This window comes from Sprattus sprattus (genome assembly GCF_963457725.1).
Source record: "Sprattus sprattus genome assembly, chromosome: 3".
In the NCBI taxonomy this organism is placed as follows: domain Eukaryota; kingdom Metazoa; phylum Chordata; class Actinopteri; order Clupeiformes; family Clupeidae; genus Sprattus; species Sprattus sprattus.
In genome coordinates, this window is record NC_137922.1 from 25,983,549 (window position 1) to 26,005,107 (window position 21,559).

Here is a 21,559-nt window from a genome sequence, read left to right on the forward strand (position 1 = left end):
CTTTTGTTCCTCGAGCTATACCAGTATCCGCAGACAGGCCTATAGGGACATGCAGTGGAAAACGGTCAGTTCAGCCTACATTTGAAAACATTTGTCATTTTTCATCGATTCAGGAGAATACATAAATGACACACAATGAGTCGCCATGCCGGTAGCTGAGCGAGCATAATAAATAATGTATGAAAATGCATGTGATGGAGTGAGAGCACTCAGGTCTATCTCTGTGGGCCCCGATCAATCAGCTCTTAATTAAGATAAAGAGGCAGTGGCCACATGATCGAAGTGACGAACTGAAGTTATAAATTCCCCAAACTACTTTATGAATACACCTGCCTACATAACACCGGCCTCTTGAAATAACCGCATTGAAAGCATGAAGCCAGTCTCTTGCAAACGCCAATAGACGACAGAGATTGCTGGGGCATATCAGTCAGGTGCGGCCTCCCATAATAATAGATATGGCCAAAATGCTAAGAGTATCCCACAATTCGTGGACAGACTGTCACTTACGTAATACAGGCACATTAATGCTGCATGACGAAATGTACTCAGCAAGGTTGTGTGAAGCTATAAATCGAAGAGGCCAATTTGCCATCCATAACACAAAGACGATGACAAGTTCGGGATCAATTCCAAATTAAGGAATACATTCAAGGTGAATTAACAAAGCACAACCACACAGTCAATAACCTAATATGGTTTAATTTACAAACCTAGCTGACCGAACCATGTATTTGCCAAACGACTATGCGTAAGTACGCCTGAGAAAAAAATAACGCAGCCCTCCGACGCCCAGCCTGGTCGTAAGGACATCTGTCAATATAACATCTTACAATCGGTCAGAATTAGTCCTGGCTAAATTATAAAATGTTCTACAACTTACTGTTATGACCACGGTGTCATCATCCTTGAATTTGGGTATGTATTTATCCCCTCTGTTGATTTCGGATTCATTTAATGGCCTGAATCGGCACATTACTTTAACACCGCATTCGGCAGCAGCATCCGCCATCGCAGTCTATCCTTCGGACAGATATCCCAATAAACTTTACAGAAAATTCAGCGATGCATGAATGTTGATGTATCTTCTTAATGTCCGTTATTCTCGCGTCAGTACACGCCGTCCATTTGCGCTATCCAACAAAGATCTACTCAATTGCGACTATCCATTTCAGTCAGTATCAAACCGGTTCCATGACATTCGTTAACTTAAAGATGATTGAAAATAGGACCAAAAAATGTAAGATTCATCCAATGGAATACAAAGGTACAGCTATGTGTTTCCTCAGTCGACAACAGCGATGGCTGTTCCAGAGTTTCACCGCAAAGTATTGCTGGCGTTGCTGTCCTGCATCAGCATCAATTCCCCCCTCCCATCACCTAACACGCACAGACTGTCTGCAGGGGACTGGCACTTCCTAAATATGAGCTAAGCATTACGGGAAATGTAGTCTTGGCTTGTTGTTATGGTGCAGAATAAAACGCCTTGGCGTGTGCTTCTTGTCTTGCGCATATTCAGTGCGGAGAGGTGTCGTGGTTTTATTTGACTCTCTACAGCTCTACAGCTTTCCTGTGCAGCCAGAGGTTATGTAAGATAAAGTAACGCCTTAGGAATATGCAAACACATACAACTGGAATATATAACTGTATGTCGTTCTTTATTTACAGAATGCAAAAAAATAAAGGACCACTTCATGTCACATAGTTTTGTTGTGGGACTAAATTGCTGGATAGCTATAGCCAAATATGTATTCAAAATGAAACATATTAAATAATGGATTACTCCTAGTGATAAGGATTATTTCCAATTTCCAAACACTGTTAATGACTTAAGAATATATTAATCAAGTGCATTGTATTAATATATTCCTTGTATGAATCATGTGCTTATGAAAGCAGGAGCATGGCTTTTCTCTGTGTGGGTAACTTTGATATTTGGTGCCACTTAGTCTGCATACGGACAAGCGCATGTTTAGACCAGAGGAGATAAGAAGGGAACTGTGCTCCTTCCGACCTTGTGCAAAACAGCCATTCTTGCAAGACAGGGAGCCTCAGACGTGAGAAATCCACCACGTGGTTATCCCTGCTGAAAGCTAAACTTCTGACTATATAAACCTTGTGCAATGGGTTTATCATTGCCTTCACTTTCAGCCTTGTGCTGAGAGGGGAGCCTGATTGCAATTGTTATTGTTGTCTGTCTAATAAATATACTTACATGCATGACACTATGGCCCAGTAGATGGAGTCAGTGGGCTGATTATGAAGGACCAGACTGAAGTATACTATGATGGACCAGACTAAAAGATACTATGATGTACCAGACTGAAGGATACTATGATGGAACAGACTGAAGGATACTATGTACCAGACTGAAGGATACGATGGGGGACCAATCTAAAATCAGATGGGAGTCTTTACTCCTCAGGACAGTCCTCACTTTTCACTTTGTGTAAATACGCAGATGAGTGCTCCTTCTCCATGTGATAGAACCTGTGAGGTCTTTCCCTTGTGTCCCCTGGATATGATGACCTACCAGAGTCAGTGTGTGTCCAGTGGTGTAGCGGTCCCTGGAGAAGTGGGTATACTCTTAATTTATTTTAAGCAGCCCATGCAACGCCCTGTTTTGAGAAGTGGGTATACGCAATGCTGACTAAAAAATAAGTGGGTATACTCCGTATACCTGCATATACCCTGGACTACACCACTGCATCTCTGACCCTGAATCTGGTCCTGACCAGCACAGTCGTCTGCTGCCTGCGAGCTGGAACGGGCCTTAATGGCGTTAAATACGGGCCAGTGGCTGGGCCTTCTTACAATAACAATGACAGGACAGTACATATTTGGGAAAGTGCACCCCCTTGTGGTAATGGGTGTCACAGCTCTTTTTACTGTTCAACGGGGCTTTCTGTAGAATGAAACTGAACGTATGGGCAGTAATCCTTAAATCAATTCAATTCAATTCAATTCAATTCAATTCAATTCAATTGTATTTATATAGCATCATAACAATACAATTGTCTCAAGGCTTTACAGAGCCCAGAGCCTGAACCCCCTTAGTGCAGGAGCCTGAACTCCCTGTTAGTCAGGAAGGAACCTCTAGCAGAACCACGGCACATAAGGGGGGACCCTTCTGCTTGAGGTCGGCCGGGTGGAGATAGGAAGGGGAGGATGGGGGAGGGAAACAACAGGTGTTGTAGAGTCAGGTTTGCCACAGGCTATCAGCATTCATTGACTCCTAGGGTCGATTCGGGTCATGATCAAATTTAGGATACTTTAAGGGGCACACAGATGGATACACATTAAAAATATTCCCTGAGAATTTTGACCTACTTTTCACCTTTATTATTCATTGTAGATTTTTTCCCCTTTCACTGGTGTTTTTTCTTTTCATATCCTGGAGGATTTTTGATCGTACCCTTTAATGATTATTTTTAGTACATGTTTATTTTTAGTCGACCTATCCTTTTGTGCTTCTATGTGTGCCAACAGGACAACTGTTACAAATGAGGCATATCTCCAGAGAGCCTGAACTAAAAATGAAGGAGAAATGCCTGCATAAAAGCTGTGTGTGCTCGGAATGGGGGTGACGAGCGCCGATCAGATGGGACGGTGGAGGCGTCCAATGATGCTCCTACCGCCGACTCGACAATAAGTACCAAAACAACACGGCCACCGTATAAGCAGCTACCCTGGGGTTAAGCCAAGGAGGCAAAGCTAAAACAGATTGTTTATCTAGATTTGTCGCTAAAACATTTATACATCATGATTGACCTGAGTGAATGGACACCTGCATGATACATAATTTGCTTTCTGCTTATTGTTATGTATAGGCTAATCATAATAATTTGATTGTAAGTTGTAGTTATATAAATTATTACACAATTCTGTTTGATTGATATCTTCAATGTTGGCATCATGGACAGATGTTAAGATTGAAAAAAAAATCATTGAAAAGGGAATCTGTCATTGCCCACTGTAAAACTATTTGTACAACCACACAATCGGAGTTTCTTCGGCAAGTAAAAAAAAACCGGAGAAAGTTGATCCCTTCATCAATCCCCCACACAAGCTAGCCGCCATATATGGGCACACTTCCTCCTGTCAGACGCTTGCGCACTTGGCCCCACGCTCCTAGAAACAGCATTGTGTTCATGATGGCTGCTACCTTGGGACGGAGTCTTGTAACATTGGTCAAGGTGAGTGTAGCTGGAGAGGTAGTTTCTTCAAATAACGGACTTTCTCAGAAAGTAACAGTAACTGAAGAGATATTTAATAGATGTCATGTTAGATTAGCCTATTCACGTTTGTATTAGTAAGTTATAAATCACCCCAACGGATGTTAGGTTAGGTGCTAACGTTGGCTAGCTGATAAGGGGTGCCAGGCATATCTGTGGTGCCAGGCATATCTGTGGTGTAACATACCTTAACTGACATGCCACGAAGCTGCCACAATTATGATGAACTGTGTCAGTAAGGAAAATATAACATTTTGTTTCTACAGTGTGTCGTATGCCCCTTACAACATATGTGTTAATAAAGCTAGCTAGCTAGCTAACCAGCTATTAGCTTCACGCCAGATTTTGGTCTTAATGTCAGTGGAGTTTGGCTTCAAGGCCAGCCGGGTTTTGTGATCGTTAATCATTCCGCCTCTCAGTGGAATGTATCAGTGTATGTTGATGTGCTTTTCACATTCACCTACCGTGTATTACTCATTGCTCTCCTCCTGTCAGCTGCGTTAGGTTACAATACCAGTCATAGTGTGGATCTACTTTAAACCATGCGATAAATGTAATTGGTCTCGTGTTCTGTTGAAGGGTGCCGGTGCTCCCCTGTGGCAGCCCGCGTGCGCGAGGGCCCTCAGTCTCACCGCCTGTCGCAATGTCCCCGAGGCCCCCCCAGCGCGCGCCGACAGCACCTTCAAGGTTACCATGGTACCTGGAGACGGCGTCGGACCCGAGCTCATGACTGCCGTCAAAGAAGTCTTCAAGGTGCGCAGACGTCAGCTGCTGTCCCTCTCTCTCTCTCCCCCTTCCACACTTTCTCTTTTCACTATTATTTCTTTCTCATGAATCCATTCATTCATTATTTTCTCCTCCATTCCATAACTGACTCCCTAACGTTCTAACTCTTCCCTGACTCTTCTAACGTTGAGGTTCTGTGTTCCTGTTCCGCAGGCTGGTGATGTTCCAGTGGAGTTTGAGGAGTTCCATCTGAGCGAGGTGCAGCACATGGACAGCGAGGCCAAACTGGACGAGGTTCTGACCTCCATGAAGGCGAACAGGGTGGCCATGAAAGGTTAGCTCTTACGGCCAGACGCAGGGGACTCGGAGAACAATACAATAGGGACGACAGTGGTACAGGAGGTAGAGAAGTCGTTTAGTAATCAGAAGGTTACTGGTTCGATTACCTGTCGAGGTGTCCTTGAGCAAGACACTGAACCCATAATTGCTCCTGATGTGCAGTGTGCCATCAGTGTGTAGATTTAAAATGTAAATACATCCTTGTTAGTGGAGACCTATAATACCTAGTCATATTTGATGGTGTTGTTGACACTAGGGCTGAACGATTGGAGAAAATAATCTAATTGCGATTTTTTTTACCCCCATTATTGCGATTTCATACGAGAATTATTTTTATTGTTTTTAGACAACAGTTGTAATCGCGGACGCTGCGATTAGAAAATCACGTTTTATCATATCCCGATTTTATCGCAAATGCAATTAATCGCTCAGCCCTAGTTGACATCCCTACATATTATTCATAGTGTGTACTAACTTGTACGACTTGTTCCAACTATGTCCTCAGGAAAGATTCATACTCCCATGGAGTTCAAAGGAGAGCTGGCATCCTTTGAGATGAAGCTAAGGTACAGTACCCCTCTCTTCCCCTCACACAGTTTGTGTGTGTGTGTGTGTGTGAGATATTCGTTCATACGTACAGTAATACCTACTGTCTGTGTTCGGCTGTGTACCTGTGGTGGAACAGTGGTGGGCATCGCCTCAATACTCCGGGTTAGCGTAACTTCACTTCACTGTGTGTGTTCACTGGGTGCTGTGTGTGTGTCACTACCCTGGATGGGTCAAATGCAGAGGTGGAACTCAGAGTGTGTGTGTCTACACCGCCTCTGCCATAGTCACTTTCACTTCACCTGTAAAATGTAGGGTTGAGTTCAAAAAAAAAAAAAAAAAGTAAGCGGACGGTCTGGGATTCTATTCCCGTCTCTGCAAGTCTGGTGACCTAACCTTTACTCAGGGCAGCTTTAGTGATCAGTGTGTCTCCTCTCCGCAGGAGGAAGCTGGACCTGTTCGCCAATGTGGTTCATGTGAAGAGTCTGCCGGGGTACAGCACACGCCACAACAACCTGGACATGGTCGTCATCCGCGAGCAGACAGAGGGAGAATACAGCTCTCTGGAGCATGAGGTAACATGTTGGCACAGACAGACAGACAGACAGACAGACAGACAGACAGACAGACAGACAGACAGAAGGTTGTTGTGAGTTATGTAACGCTCCCCTCTCCTTCTCTCCCTTATTAGAGCGTGCCCGGTGTCATCGAGTGTCTGAAGATCATCACCCGGGTCAAGTCTCGCCGCATCGCCAAGTTTGCGTTCGACTACGCCACCAAGAATGGCCGCAGCAAGGTCACCGCCGTGCACAAGGCCAACATCATGTGAGTAATATATTGATCATGAGGAGGAGGAGGAGGAGGAGGAGGAGGAGGAGGAGGAGGTGTGTGTGTGTGTGTGTGTGTGTGTGCATACTGACCCACTGATCTTCGCTTTGGCTTTACAGGAAGCTGGGTGACGGCCTGTTCCTGCAGAGCTGTGCTGAGATCGCGGAGCTGTACCCCAAAATCAAGTACGAGAACATCATCATCGACAATTGCTGCATGCAGGTAAGGCCCAACCCTCACACAGTTGGTGTGTGTGAGTGTGCTGTGTGGTATGTGTGTGGGTGTGTACAGAGCCCAGATTGTGTTTGATTCCCACATGCTCCCCCTTGATGTCTTGTTCACCAGTTGGTGCAGAACCCGTACCAGTTTGACGTGCTGGTGATGCCCAATCTCTATGGCAACATCATCGACAACCTGGCAGCGGGTCTGGTGGGCGGAGCTGGGGTGGTGCCCGGAGAGAGCTACAGCGGAGAGTACGCCGTGTTCGAGACGGTCAGTGCCCAGTGTGTCTCTCTCTCGCGCGCTCTCTCTCTCGCGCTCTCTCTCTCTCTCGCGCTCTCTCTCTCGCGCTCTCTCTCCCTCTCTCCCTCTCTCCCTCTCTTCCTCTCTCTCTCTCTCTCTCTCTATCTTTCTTTCTTTCTTTCTCTCTCTTTCTTTCTCTCTCTCTCGCTCTCTCTCTCAGTTCACAGTGTGTTTCTCTCTCTCTAAATGGGATAATCATTTTTTGTACAGTTCTGGTTGAATGTTGTATGATGGATTAATGAATGAATGAACGAATAGCATCTGTGGACTCTGAGTGAGTATCTCTCTGGTGAATGAATGAATGAATGAATGAATGAATGAATGAATGAATGAATTAATGAATGAATGAATGGAAGGATGAATTTATTAATTAATGAATGAATGAATGGAAGGTTGTGAGTGAGTTTCTCTGTGGTGAATGAATGAATGGCTGGAAGGATTAATTAATGAATGCATGAATGGATGGATGAACGAATGAATGTAAGGATGAATGAATGAATGTATGAATGGAAGGATGGCATCTGCCTTCTGAGTGAGTATCCTTCTGGTGAATGAATGAATGAATGATTGTATGATGAATAAATGATTGCATCTGTGGTCTCTGAGTGAGTATCTCTGTGGTTTGTCTGTCTCAGGGGGCGCGGCACCCTTTCGCCCAGGCCGTGGGCAGGAACATCGCCAACCCTACCGCCATGCTCCTGAGTGCTGCCAACATGCTGCACCACCTCAAGTCAGTCTCCTCACAGTGTGTGTGTGTGTGTGTGTGTGTGTGTGTGTGTGTGTGTCTGTCTGTGTCTGTCTGTGTGCATGCTCCTGAGTGCTGCCAACATGCTGCACCATCTCAAGTCAGTCTCGTTATGTGAAGTACAGGTGTGAGTGTGTACAGGTTAAGGTGTGTTTGTGAAGTACAGGTGTGAGTGTGTACAGGTTAAGGTGTGTTTCTGAAGTACAGGTGAAGGTGTGTGTGTGTGTGAAGTACAGGTGTGAGTGTACACAGGTGAAGGTCTGTGTGTGAAGTACAGGTGTGATTGTGTACAGGTTAAGGTGTGTGTGTGTGTGTGTGTGTGTGTGTGTGTGTGTGTGTGTGAGAAGTACAGGTGTGAGTGTGTACAGGTTAAGGTGTGTTTGTGAAGTACAGGTGTGAGTGTGTACACCGGTTAAGGTGTGTGTGTGTGTGTGTGTGTGTGCGTGTGCGCAGTGTTTCCTGCTGTCTAACCCTGCGCTGTGAAATCTCTTGCAGTCTGGAGTATCACGCCAACATGGTGTCTGATGCGGTCAAAAGGGTCATCAAGCAGGGCAAGGTGAGACTGTTCTCTTTACGTCTGTTTTCCTCACAGAATTAGAACCTGTAGAATGGCCCATTCCTGTTCATAATCACTCTGTCTTCCATGACAACTGGAAGTTAGGGCTGAACGATTGTGGAAAATAATCTGACTGCGATCTTTCACTCCAATATTGCGATTGAGATTTAATATGCGATTTTCATTTTAAAAATGTTATCGTCTTTTTTGTTTTTTCTCCAACAAAACGTAATGAATGATTTAAATATGACCAACACAATATTAGATGCATTTAGGGCAAAATAATCTATCCAATTTTAAATGTTTATATAACTGCTCATTACAGAAACAAGAACAACAAATCGGTGGCTTTGCCACTGTGCATTTAAGCATTTAAGTAATTTAAACAGTCATTGTACGATTGTACAATCGCGCACGTTGCGATTAGAAAATCACGTTTTATCATATCGCGATTTCATCCCAAATGCAATTAATCGTTCAGCCCTACAGAAAGTTATTTAACTGATTAAGACACAGATGACGCAGTGATGTCTGGTATTGACCAGTCCGACACCATTTAACAAACTACGGACATAAGATGCACTTTGGCACCTATAAGCCTCCATAGTGATACATATCAATGGCCTAACGTGTTACGTCATTCTACTCCGTCTAGTTCTGTGGTTTTACTGGTCTGTGTCTGTGTGTGTGTGTGTGTGTGTGTGTGTGTGTGTGTGTGTGTGTGTATGTGTGAGTGTGAGTGTGTGAGAGTGAGATGCTTAACCCTTTATGCATGTATGTGTGTGACCGTGCTAACAGAAGTGTTGTGTTGCCATGCGAGTATAAGACTAACATCTCTGCAGTTCTAACATTTCTTCTGGCCTGCACCCGCATCATCAGCAGGTCCTTGTCTCCATTGTGATGGAGTGTGTGTATGCATTTACTGGGTACTGAGTCTAGTGACTGGGGCCTGTTCACACTCACCCCCATCGCATAAGCTGAGGTGTGTGTGTGTGTGTGTGTGTGTGTGTGTGTGTGTGTGTGTGTCTCCATGCTGTCTAAGGGAACATGAACAGGAGTGGGTTTGGTTGTCTGATGGAAGAGGCTGATGTTTAGTTTGGCACAAAATGGCAGACGGAGAAGTCAGTTTCTTAGCGGCAACGTCCCTCAAGGTCCTTCCTCCCAGCATTTAAAACTTCGTCCCTATGTGTGCGTGTGTGTGTGTGCGCCCCAGGTGAGGACAAAAGACTTGGGCGGTTATGCGGCTACCGATGAATTTGTAGCGGCCGTCGTGTCCAAACTCCGATTCCGCCCCGGTCACTGAAGAACCACAGGCCCGCCTCCCCCCTCGGACCACCCATCACATTCCATGGATCTGCCCCTGGATCTGCCCCTGGATCTGCTCCTGGGATGCCCCGATTGTACAGCTCACTGGACCTCTCCACGCTCAGCAGGAGGGGCCTGAAGAACAGAACTCGATGACTCCATTTTGTGACCTGAACTCAAAAGAGATGTGTTCTGGGCCTCTCCATAGAAGAGCCATTAATAGACGCTTCAGAGCCGAAGCACTCTTTCGTAGAACCTGTTCCCTTATTAGGATCGACCCAAGAGGGGTTTCAGATAGCATTCCTCTATTTAAAGAATGATTGTTCCTCTGTCTGGATCCAGCCCTGATCAGCACCGTGATAAACCCACCCGCTGTGCTGTGCCTATCCACTTCCTCTCTGTCCGTCTCTCCGTGCTTATCTCTTCTTTTGTCTGCACGCCTGCGGTGCCAGCGTGCGTGTTTGCGCTTGTACACCTCTAGTCTTTCTTCTCTCCTCTTTCCTGATGCTGTCATTTAGTTCTTTCTTGTCATTATGAATGGTGCAATGTTTTTTTTTTTTTCTCTTTCGCTCTCTCGCTCTCTCGCTTACTCGCTTACTCGCTTACTCCCAACCTCCACTCTCCCATTCCGGGCACTACCTCCACCCAGGGCTGTACACTCCCCGCTTCTTTTTATTAATGATCTCTCTCTCTCTCTCTCTCTCTCTCTCTCTGTATCTGTCGTTCATATGCTACCTCTGGTTAGCGCTGGCTCTCCTGGCTCTGATCTTCTATCCCTGGTCCATCTCCAGGCAGCCAGCCAGCCAGCCAATGACCTGGACCAAATGATTCAGTATTAGCTGTTACCATAGAAACTCCTGTAGTACATCCTCAATTAGTTGACGATCGCTCCCGATTGGACAACAGTTCGTCCAATGAGCTCCTCTGTAGAACGGTCGGCATCAGGTGATGTTTCCCGCTGTGTCATAATGATAAGGCATCATCGTCTATATCTGTAACATTGCTGCTAGCTGATGCTATAGAAACGCTTCTGTCATAAACTGATACATGTCGTCTTTTTGTTGTAACGGTTTCATTTGTTGTGGTATTGCTAGTGTTGGGGTCCACTGGTTTCTTAACGGTTGGGATTGGGAGAAATCACTGTAGAGATGATGGCAGTCACCTCTAGTGCACAGCTTGTGCTGTTCCCACTGCTGCTACTCATGTCATGACATTGAACAGCTAAATAAACAATAGATTAACTCTGATGCACGTGTGTGTGTTTTGTGTGATCCGTTTAATGTGTGTGCTACTGCCATCTAATTCAATCAGTTCCTACCTGCACAGGTGTGTGTGTGTGTGTTTGTGTGTGTGTGCTACTGCCATCTAATTCAATCAGTTCCTACCTGCACAGGTGTGTGTGTGTGTGTTGTGTGATCCGTTTGATGTGTGTGCTACTGCCGAATAAATTCAATCAGTTCCTACCTGTGTGTGTGTGTGTGTGTTACTGCCACTGCCATCGCCATCTAATTCAATCAGTTCCTACCTGCACAGGGGCAGCTCTGGTGTGACCATGCTGTGTAGGGAGGGAAGGCCAGCTGATTTTGTTCTGTTAAAATCTCCTGATATCAGTTTAATTCCTTCAGTATAGAGGAGGTGTGCGCTCTTGTCCAAGTATGTGGTTTAGTGACTGACACTTAAGTTAACTCTGAATAAGTGGTAAACCTCCTAAAAGAAGAGCCCTATGACTTTGTTTTGCTAGGCAAATGAAGCCATTGTGCTCTTTTATTAGGTGATTTACCACCTATTCAGAGAGGTGTGTCAGTAAACTACATACTTGGAATACCCTGGGCGTCAGCCAGAGACGGTTGATTTAAGTTTAAAGGTTGTTAAAATAAACGTTAGAGTTTATAGATTCACTGCCAGAAACCTACATGCGGTAGTACTATTAATGAGAAGGAGCTGTGTGTGTGTGTGTGTGTGTGTGTGTGTGTGTGTGTGTGTGTGTGTGTGTGTGTGTGTGTTCATTCATATATGTCCACTGATGTCAGGTGTGTAATGAGCTGTTCTCCTTGGGACAGGTGCGCACAAGTGACCTGGGAGGCTACGCCAGCAGCGATGAGTTCACCCGCGCTGTCATCACCAACCTGGTGGCCTAATCATCTACTGGATACTCACCAGCAGACACACTCCACCACACACAGACACACTCCCTCACACACACAGAACCAGAGACACACACAGAGACACACTCCCTCACACACACACACTCCCTCACACACACACATTCACGAACACACATACACGAACACACACAGACACAGACACACACACACAGACACACACACACACACACACAGAGACGCACACATACATCAACCCAGTGCCCCTCTTTAAAAGCCCAAGTACACAAAGCGCACAAAGTTCAGCCAAATCCTCTTAACATGTCCACCAAGACCTTACGGCTGGACCAACGTCACTCACATTCCATACACCTGTATTCCCTCTCTGCTGATGCCATTGGATGAGGAACTCATTTAAAAAAAGACCTGTCTTTGAGATGTCTGTGTGTATTTATTCTGCTATTTATTTGCTTTTGGAGTTTCTGCCACATTTATTCATTTGTGGAAATAAAGGAAGCATCAGAGTCAACAATAAGCCTGTTGAAGCATTTCATGAAAGAAATGAATATCATCTTTTTTTATTCAATTATGTGACCTGACTAAGAACGATGCATAGTAAGGGTGACACTATTAGAATGCAACACTCATCAGCAAGGAACTAGACAAGCCTGACAATTCTCAGATGTGACTGACACACTTGAAGAAGGTCGGTGGTTTTCAGGTACTTTACTTGAATGAAATAGAAAGAGTGGGAATCCGTATAAATGATTGACTTCACTCTTTGTGATGTGGCAAATATTACAACCAACCACAGAATTGTTCTCCTTCACCGCTTACTGTGAAGTGTCAATGTCGTCGCTACATGACCCCACCATGACATCATGGTGGCCTACTAAACATGAGAAGATGTGTCTCCTTAGTGAGAACCAGAACACCAACATGACTGGCAGGCTTATTCCTCCGCGGTGCATAGCCCCCCAATCAATGCCCAATTCCCTAATTAACATGCCAATCTAACGAGGTCAGTCCAAAATGCTCTTTCATGCGTGACCATCTTTCTCCTTCACCAGCTTTCTAGTTCAGTCACCTTTTGCCTAAGAGTTTAGGCTTACCCCTGTTACACACACACACACACACACACACACACACCCCTGGCATCTTCAACTTCCCAAAACAAGGCCTGGTAAAGAGTTCGAAATTTAGTGTGACCACATTTTAAGTCCATTTCTGCATATTTGTTCCCATAAATGTAATTATGCCGCTGGAATACAGATGAAGAATGGAGCCATTTAAACGGTGCTAGTGACACACCAGCACATGAGTTGCGACAGGGACACACAAGTCATTGTCAAAGCTGCTGAAGAGACAAGCGATGATGTGCTGTGGAGAATGTATAGGGCTCACTAAGAGGTCAGCACATTTTTGATGTGTCAGTGTCAAAATAGTTGAAGATTACTGTTATGTACGACTAGCTGTGCATTCGAAGTTGTGCAGAAAAAAACTACTTTGCAGTAAGTTATCAGAATCTGAGCTTTGTATCGTCGCCCTTTAACAAGTAATTGACCACCACGAGAGGGCGTTGTGCATATGTGAAGAGTGTGACGCCCGTGCTCTCCTTTTCCCGTTGATCCCGTTTTCCTCGTGCGGTTCCCGCTCCGCCGCCAGAGGTCGCGCGCCGCCGTGGTCCTGGGGGGCGGGGCCTGTCCCGGGAACGCGTTGCTTCCCATTCCAAGCGCGAGAGACACAACATGGCGGAATAGGAGCGGCGGCCAAAGCGCCCGGATACAGCGAGTAAAAAGCGCAGGAGACTCGCTAAATGTGCCCCGGTTGGAAGGCAAGAATTTCTTCTGTGTGTCAGGGAGAGCCCAGAACATTTTCAGGATTTTTGGGCTTCTCTTTGACATGTAATTCGGGGGCCATAAGCCAACGATCTATCACCCCTCTCCAAAGGTGCCGTCTGCACGGGATCATTCCAGCTACACAGGCCCCCCACCCCGCACACACTCTAGGTTCTTGGGGTGTGTAGATAGGGGCAGGGGAAAAGAACGTGGAGAAAAGGGAGGACAAATAATTGCACCTTTCTGAAATATAAGGCTACACGTCTTGAGAGGAGAGTCGCGGTGAGTGACTTTTTTTGGATTGCTTGTTCTTATCATGAAAAGTCTGCTTCTGGATTGCTTCACATTTGTTGTAACGTTACACTCCTGGATAATACAAATAACCATACTAGCCAGGTTTTGTGACGCTTTAGCCCGTTAGCCGAAGCTACTCAAGGCAGAATCTTTGGTCTACTGGAGGCTGAAGTCGCAGGAAAGGGCGATGAGGATTTTATGTAACGCTCTCTTGGTTATCTTGGGAGCGCATTCAATTACGTTTCCAGCGACATGAACATTCACAGAAGTAGCTGGGAGGCAGGGAGGGAAAATTAGTAAGTGGGGGCTGGCTAGAGGAGAGGAGGGGGAGAGAAAGAGAGACCATACCTTTTATTGGAAGTCAGACCGCTGGTAAAGCTAAAACGTGAGCGTGTTCTGTGAATGCTTTCACTGCAGTTCACAATACACAACGAAAACAATTGGCGTCCAGTGCGTTCGAGTAGCGTTGTTGGGCTACCTGACTGAAAGTAACATATTGATCAGCGCTTTGTTGCTAGCTACATGTTTCGAGAGGGTGGGGACGGGGGTGATTGGGGGCTTTGTGGGACGATAGCCCAGGAATTAGGTTGTTCAGCCGTAGCCTATCAAATCAAAACAGTTGGATATACAGTTCCCATTGTTTCCGCAGTGAACATGGCGAGTCGTTCGTTTGCTCATTTCCTCACACGGTTCAATACTTTGCCTGTCTAATCCATAACTCAGTCTTCTCTTCAAACACTGGAAATTTCCTGTTCGTACATGAGTACACAGCTGGAGCAAAACTGTGCTGACTTTTGTGACTGTGTCTACATTATCAGCTAGCTATGCCGACGAGGCTGTCTACTGCTATTTTTTTGTCTGTTTCATAAGGTTGTGACCTGAGATCTATCATGTTATTTGCTGACTCTAACGCAGTTGTAGCATCGTCAGAATGTTTTTATGTTGTGTAGCAAAATAATTTGTATTTGTAACATTGTTCGTGAATTAGAGAACATTGTTACAAATCTGGTTACATTTATGCAGCGAACAAGTCACATAGAAAGTCGCTTCACATGAGATGTCTTCAAGCTTGTGTGATCGGCCTATCTGTTCTTCTCTAAACAAATAATGTACATGAAGCGGAGAGGGAAACATACAGACTCTGACACAGCAGGCCACAGGTCCGAGGACACACACAGTTCGACATTCATACAAAACTCAGGAAATAGAGCCAAACTGAGACAGGACAGTCATTTGGGGATAGCAATGCTGCTGTGGAAGAGTATTGTTAAGAGGGTAAAATTGAGAGGAGTATGCCATTTAAAAAAATAAATAATATAACAGTGTAATAAAATGTCATGAGAGAGACCTGATCCTATCACACTGACAAACTTGAGAAAAACAGTGGGAACATGCAGTATTTTTTTTCCTTCATTTTTTATGTGGAGCAGATTATTATGTCAGTGAAGACATTTTAAGTGATGTTTAGACCCACTGTGCATGGACAGGGCTACACTGGGGCCTTGTCACTGATATGGAAGCCTAACAGATACAAGCTCAGTGGCCGTGAGATCATCTGAAATTGAGTAGATTTGAATTGAGTTGGGACTTTGATGTTTCATGCTTGCATGCTTGCTGCTTGCTTTTTTCTCTCTTTTTTTCTCTCAGGCTAAGGCCTGGTGGTGGTGTAGAAATGAATTAGCGGAATAAAACAACATAGTGTTAGAGAGATCAGTTTGAAGTGAATTAAATGATTATCCACTGAATATAACAACATAGTGTTACAGAGATCAGTTTGAAGTTAATTTCGGTTGCCTCTGGGTCCTCCTGTCACTAACACAGTCAGTTATTTTTCTCCACACGCCCATTGTACGGTTTGCTACCTCGGTTAGCACCTAGCTAAGTATGTAAGCGACTAACAGCTTTAGGAGGCATGTTGTGACGTGTGTGAGGTAGTGCTCAACTATCATGGCTAACATGGAGTTAAGACAGGCCCCCTTCGACAGGTCGGCCGGCTAACTGAAGTTTGTGGATAATTTTAGTTTGGCAGCCTCTTAGTGCCTTGCATAAGTGATTATACAGGTCAGGTTAGAGTTCTTCTCCTCGATGTTCTGGTTCATCACCCACCCGTCCTGTGTGTGTGTGTTTGTGTGTGTGTGTGTGTGTGTGTGTGTGTGTGTGTGTGGTTAGAGATCTTCCCCTCGATGTTCTGGTTCATCACCCACCCGTCCTGTGTGTGTGTGTGTGTGTGTGTTGGTTCATCACCCACCCGTCCTGATCCCCCAGCTGGCGTGTGCGGATGGCACAGCCCTGGTGGCTCATGGGAGAGGGGCTGCAGAGCTCCTCACAGGCCGAGGAGGAAAATAAATGAATAAATAAGACGGCACCAGATGTCTGCGTGATGTCGTCTCAGATCCTCTGTGACGTGACTGGAGTTGTGACAGCACTGGAGAGGCGAGATGAAGGGAGATGAGATGACATAGCAGGAAGTCTGCCGACAGCACGGTCATCCTTATCGCTGCAGCGTAGAGGGGCCACACCCACCCCTGCCTGGAGAACCCCAAAGCCAGTGCACTGCAAATTTTAGAACCCATTGTGGCCTGCGAGTCAAAAAGTTTGCCCACCCCTGACTTACACACACACACATCATGCACTTACACACACACATCATGCACTTTCACTTTCACACACACACACACACACACACACACATCATGCACTTACACACACACATCATGCACTCATTGTGAGTCGCTCACTTCTGCTGTCAGGTGCTGCACAGGCACGCCACAACCTGGTCATGGCTGTGCTCATACTGAAGAAATGTTATTGAAGTTGGGAAATGTGTGTGTGTGTGTGTGTGTGTGTGTGTGTGTGTGTGTGTGTGTGAGTGTGAGTGAGAGACTTAAAGTTAGAGGACTTGCATTAGTTGGGTTAGAAGTTATTTCGACATTGCGAATCCTTGTGTGTATGTGAGGGTAGATTGTGTGTGCTTGTTTGGAGTGTGTAGGTCAAGTAGTGTGGTTGGAAGTGAAGGTGTTGAAGCAGGGTGGTGCCTTTGGCTAGCCTCGTCTGGAAGTATAGCTGTAATCTTTAAGTCCCGATGACGTAGCAGGCAGCGAGTGTGTGCTTTAATTGCATAGTGTGGATGGTCATAGGGAATAGGCTGTGTCTGCTTTTATTGTCTGTGTGTGTCTGTGTGTGTGTGTGTTTGTGTGTCTGTGTCTGTGTCTCTCTGTGTGTGTCCCTGTGTTTATGTGTATGTGTATGTGTATGTGTATGTGTATGTGTGTGTCTGGGTGTCTGTGTGCGTGCGTGTGGTGTTCCCTCAGCTGGAGTAATCCAGTAATTATTTTTGGCTTTAGGTGAAAATGACTGATGTGTTTCTCACTGGTGTTGGGGGATCTCACAGCGTGGGGAAGAAGTGTACGCAGAGCCACGCAGTACGCAGAAACACCCCCACTGACTCATGAGGCGTGGGAGGCTGAGAGGCTGAGAGTCTGTGGAAAACCTGGGGAACATACTTCACTTAGAACCATGTTGCTTCCTCCAGACCCGCCCCCTTTAGCTGCTGTCCAATCCCAGCAGGCCCTCCACCCTGACACGTCACAGTGACAGGCGTGAGACTTCATGTCTGCCTGCCTGGGCCCTAACTGACTGAACATGCCGGAATGTCCTCGCTGTTAAACTCCATAACTCTCACTCTCTACTCTCACTCTCACTCTCACTCTCACTCTCACGTTAGAGTCATTGTTGTGGCAGTGAGCGAGTGGTTCTGATTGGTCCAGAGTGGTTCTGAGTTAGGCACTCGTGGAAACCGAGGCGACTAGCTGGCTGTTATTCACAGTTACAACAACAGATAATATGTCTGTTTATTTACAGTTACAACAACAGATAATATGTCTGTTTATTTACAGTTACAACAACAGATAATATGTCTGTTTATTCACAGTTACAACAACAGATAATATGTCTGTTTATTCACAGTTACAACAACAGATAATATGTCTGTTTATTCACAGTTACAACAACAGATAATATGTCTGTTTATTCACAGTTACAACAACAGATAATATGTCTGTTTTTTCAGGGAGGGCTGCAGCCTAAGAGAAAGAGAGGCAGCGAGGCCTTAGAAGCAGAGAGGCCTTAGAGGCCAGAGAGGAAGAGAGGCAGAGAGGCTGCAGCCTGAGAGGCAGAGAGGCCGCATTCTTAGACGCAGAGAGGTAGAGGCCTTAGAGGCAGAGAGGCTGGCTGAAGGTGCAGTCAACCGTGTGAGGACCACTGACGCTTTATATTTTTGATCTAGAATAAAACGCTCTTATCCCCTAGCCAAACCCAAAAGGCCACTGTCACATTAGAGTAGTTTTTGTGTGTGTGTGTTTATCTGTGTTTGTGCAGACTATGCGTGACTGTGTCTGAATCCCAATGCATAGACTGTGTGTATGTGTGTCTGGAATGTGTGTGCGTGTGTGTGTGTCTGGTATGTGTGTGTGTGTCTGGTATGTGTGCTTGTTTCGGTTCGCTGGTCTGTCTCTGTGTTGGTCCGTCCGTCCGGTGCACCACTGACCTCCCATAGCACATCATCTACCTGAAAGTGCTCAGAAGGTGCTAGCTTCCAGTGGTTGTCATAGCTTCCACTGCTCCTCTTCTCCCCTCCCACTGCTCCTCTTCTCTCCTCCCACTGCTCCTCGTCTCTCCTCCCTCTGCTCCTGTTCTCTCCTCCCACTGCTCCTCTTGGCGCCTCCCACTGCTCCTCTTCTCTCCTCCCACTGCTCCTCTTCTCTCCTCCCACTGTTCCTCTTCTCTCCTCACACTGCTCCTCTTCTCTCCTCACACAGCTCCTCTTCTCTCCTCCCACTGCTCCTCTTCTCTCCTCACACTGCTCCTCTTGTCGCCTCCCTCTGCTCCTCTTGTCGCCTCCCACTGCTCCTCTTCTCTCTTCCCTCTGCTCCTCTTCTCCCCTCCCACTGCTCCTCTTCTCTCCTCCCACTGCTCCTTTTGTCGCCTCCCTCTGCTCCTCTTCTCTCCTCTTCTCTCCTCCCCTTGCTCCTCTTTCTCCTCCCTCTGCCCCTCTTCTCTCCTCCCTCTGCTCCTCATCTCCCCTCCCACTGCTCCTCTTTCTCCTCCCCTTGCTCCTCTTTCTCCTCCCTCTGCTCCTCTTCTCTCCTCCCTCTGCTCCTCTTCTCCCCTCCCACTGCTCCTCTTTCTCCTCCCCTTGCTCCTCTTTCTCCTCCCTCTGCTCCTCTTCTCTCCTCCCCTTGCTCCTCTTTCTCCTCCCTCTGCTCCTCTTTCTCCTCCCCTTGCTCCTCTTCTCTCCTACCACTGCTCCTCTTCTCCCCTCCCACTGCTCCTCTTCTCTCCTCCCTCTGCTCCTCTTCTCCCCTCCCACTGCTCCTCTTCTCTCCTCCCTCTGCTCCTCTTCTCTCCTTCCTCTGCTCCTCTTGGCCCCTCCCACTGCTCCTGTTGGCCTCCCTGTAACCACCAGTGTGGTATCCTCTGACCACGGGCCACAATCCACTTTCACTCGTGTGAGTGGCGTAGAGCTCTCCGCAGTGGGAGCTGTCAGTCAAACACACACAGCCTGAGCTCCAGCTGGGTGAACAGCCTCTACAGACACACACACTCACAGACACACACACTCACACTCACACACACACAGCCTTAGCTCCAGCAGTGTGAGCAGCCTCACTTCCCATTCAGTGGCCACAGCAGGAGATGCACAGGGCACATGGCCCTCTCTGAGTCTGTGCGTGTGTGCGAGTGTGTGTGTGTGTATTTTTGTGAGTTTGAGCAAGTGTCTGTGTGTGTGTGTGTCCCTGTGTTTGTGTGCATAATCTATGTTTCTGTAAATGTCTATTTGAGGGAAATTATCAATCAAAATTATGATTAAAACAGAGTTTTGCGCTCTGTGAGTGTGTGTGTGTGTGTGTGTGTGTGTGTGTGTGTGTGTGTGTGTGTGTGTGTGTGTGTGTGTGTGTGTGTGTGTGTGTGTGTGTGTGTGTGTGGAAAGCTGCATCTTGATCACCCAGGCATTGTGGATAGGGTACTCCAGATGTGTCACTTCCTGTATGTGGTGACCAGTCTGTGTGTGTGTGTGCACATGTGTCTGCAGTGTTGTGAGCATTAGCAGACCGTAGCTCATCGTCTGGAGGGTGGAGGCCCTCATGTGCTCCCTCTGACTCACCCAGGGGGCTTTCCCTGTCGCCCCGTCCCCGTTCCCATCCCCCTGTTCAGCAGCGTGACACACCAGAGCTCAGCCCAGGGACACTGGGACAGACACAGAGACAGAGACAGTCATGAGACAGAGACAGAGGGAAAGGGAGAGAGAGTGACAGGGAGAGAGAGGGACAGAGACAGAGAGAGAGAGACAGGGAGAGACAGGGAGAGACAGGGAGAGAGAGAGACGGAGAGAGAGACGGAGACGGAGAGAGAGGGAGATAGAGAGAGACGGAGAGAGAAAGAGAGAGAAAGAGAGAAGGAGAGAGAGGGAGAGATAGAGAGGGGGGGAGAGAGAGAAAGGAGGGAGAGAGTGAGAGAGAGTGAGAGAGAGTGAGAGAGAGTGAGAGAGAGTGAGAGGGAGAGAGAGAGAGAGAGGGGGAGAGAGAGAGAAAGGCAGTTGCAGGGTCCGAGAGACGGGGAGTGATCTCACACACACACACACACACACACACACACACACACAGAGAGAGACGGGGGAGTGAACCCTGAGGATGGCCTGCAGCCGCAAGGAAGTGGGGAGGATTGTGGGTAATGGATGTGGTGTTTTTTAGTATAATCCCTGTTTGTGTGGCGACTGCGAGAGCCCACCCCACCACACACACACACACACACACACACACACCCCTCCCCACACACACACACACACACACACACACACACACACACACACACACACACGCTTACCCCTTCCCCACCCCATCCCACACACACACACACCCACCCCAGCCTGCATGGGCATGGATGAAGGGAGCATTGAGAGTATTCCGGTCACACAGAGGACCCCCTCAGGACTGGGTGGGGGAGGGGGGGGTGGGGGGTTATTAATAAACCATGAATGGGGACAGACAGACACCCCTTATCTACAGAGAGCAAAACACACACACACACACACACACACACACCACCCCAGCCCACCCCATTCCCCCAATCAACCGTTTTGGTGGGAAAAGTCAGATGATTGGTGACATAGGAATACGTTTTCAATGAGAGAGTGAGATTATGCTGATGTACGAGTGTGTGTGTGTGTGTGTGGTGTCTTTGGTGAGAGACTGAAATTGTGCTTATGATTACAGAGTGTGTGTGGTGAATGTGAGCACTAGTGAAACTGTGTGTTCTGATCGGACCGTGTGTGTAGTGTGTGTATTTGGGCAGAGAAGAAAAGTAGTACACACTGGCGCTTGTGCTTTTTTGTTGAAGAGAGCAGGATGGTTTGGACGTGCTGTAGAAGAGTGAGACGGGTTTAGTCATGGAGTGTGTGTGTGTGTGTGTGTGTGAGAGCGCCTCGTGTGGCTGGGTGTCAGAGGGAGTGATGGTTGGTGTGTGTG

The 21,559-nt window shown here is 46.8% G+C and overlaps 2 protein-coding genes across 3 annotated transcripts in view; one reads left to right on the plus strand and one right to left on the minus strand.

Annotated features, from left to right (window-relative positions):
• Positions 1 to 1,012, minus strand: part of LOC308363106 (kinesin heavy chain-like) — a gene marked incomplete at both ends in the record, with an annotated part of 29,287 nt that extends 28,275 nt beyond the window's left edge. The window contains one exon of the mRNA XM_080835881.1: positions 884 to 1,012. Coding sequence (XP_080692007.1) covers positions 884 to 1,012 — 129 coding nt within the window. The remainder of the gene's footprint in view (positions 1 to 883) is intronic.
• A 3,118-nt stretch (positions 1,013 to 4,130) lies between these two features.
• On the plus strand, positions 4,131 to 12,466 carry idh3b (isocitrate dehydrogenase (NAD(+)) 3 non-catalytic subunit beta). 2 transcript variants are annotated; one of them, XM_080834395.1, is made up of 11 exons: positions 4,131 to 4,196; positions 4,815 to 4,988; positions 5,175 to 5,295; positions 5,806 to 5,866; positions 6,289 to 6,421; positions 6,538 to 6,671; positions 6,794 to 6,896; positions 7,020 to 7,166; positions 7,832 to 7,926; positions 8,437 to 8,497; positions 11,863 to 12,466. In XM_080834395.1, the coding sequence occupies exons 1-11, from the start codon at positions 4,152 to 4,154 to the stop codon at positions 11,938 to 11,940; spliced, it is 1,152 nt and encodes a 383-aa protein (XP_080690521.1). In that variant the 5' UTR covers positions 4,131 to 4,151; the 3' UTR covers positions 11,941 to 12,466. The 2 variants fall into 2 exon arrangements, with proteins under 2 accessions (XP_080690521.1, XP_080690522.1); XM_080834396.1 differs by lacking the exon at positions 11,863 to 12,466 and adding an exon at positions 9,711 to 11,265.
• Positions 12,467 to 21,559: the final 9,093 nt, after the last annotated feature.

What these genes read in the sequence shown, in the direction of transcription:
- idh3b (XM_080834396.1), top strand. Translation starts at nt 4,152, where the DNA reads ATGATGGCTGCTACCTTGGGACGGAGTCTTGTAACATTGGTCAAG. An exon ending in TCCTTTGAGATGAAGCTAAG is followed by an intron (nt 5,867 to 6,288) that starts GTACAGTACCCC and finishes TCCTCTCCGCAG; the next exon opens with GAGGAAGCTGGACCTGTTCG. An exon ending in ACAGCTCTCTGGAGCATGAG is followed by an intron (nt 6,422 to 6,537) that starts GTAACATGTTGG and finishes CTCCCTTATTAG; the next exon opens with AGCGTGCCCGGTGTCATCGA.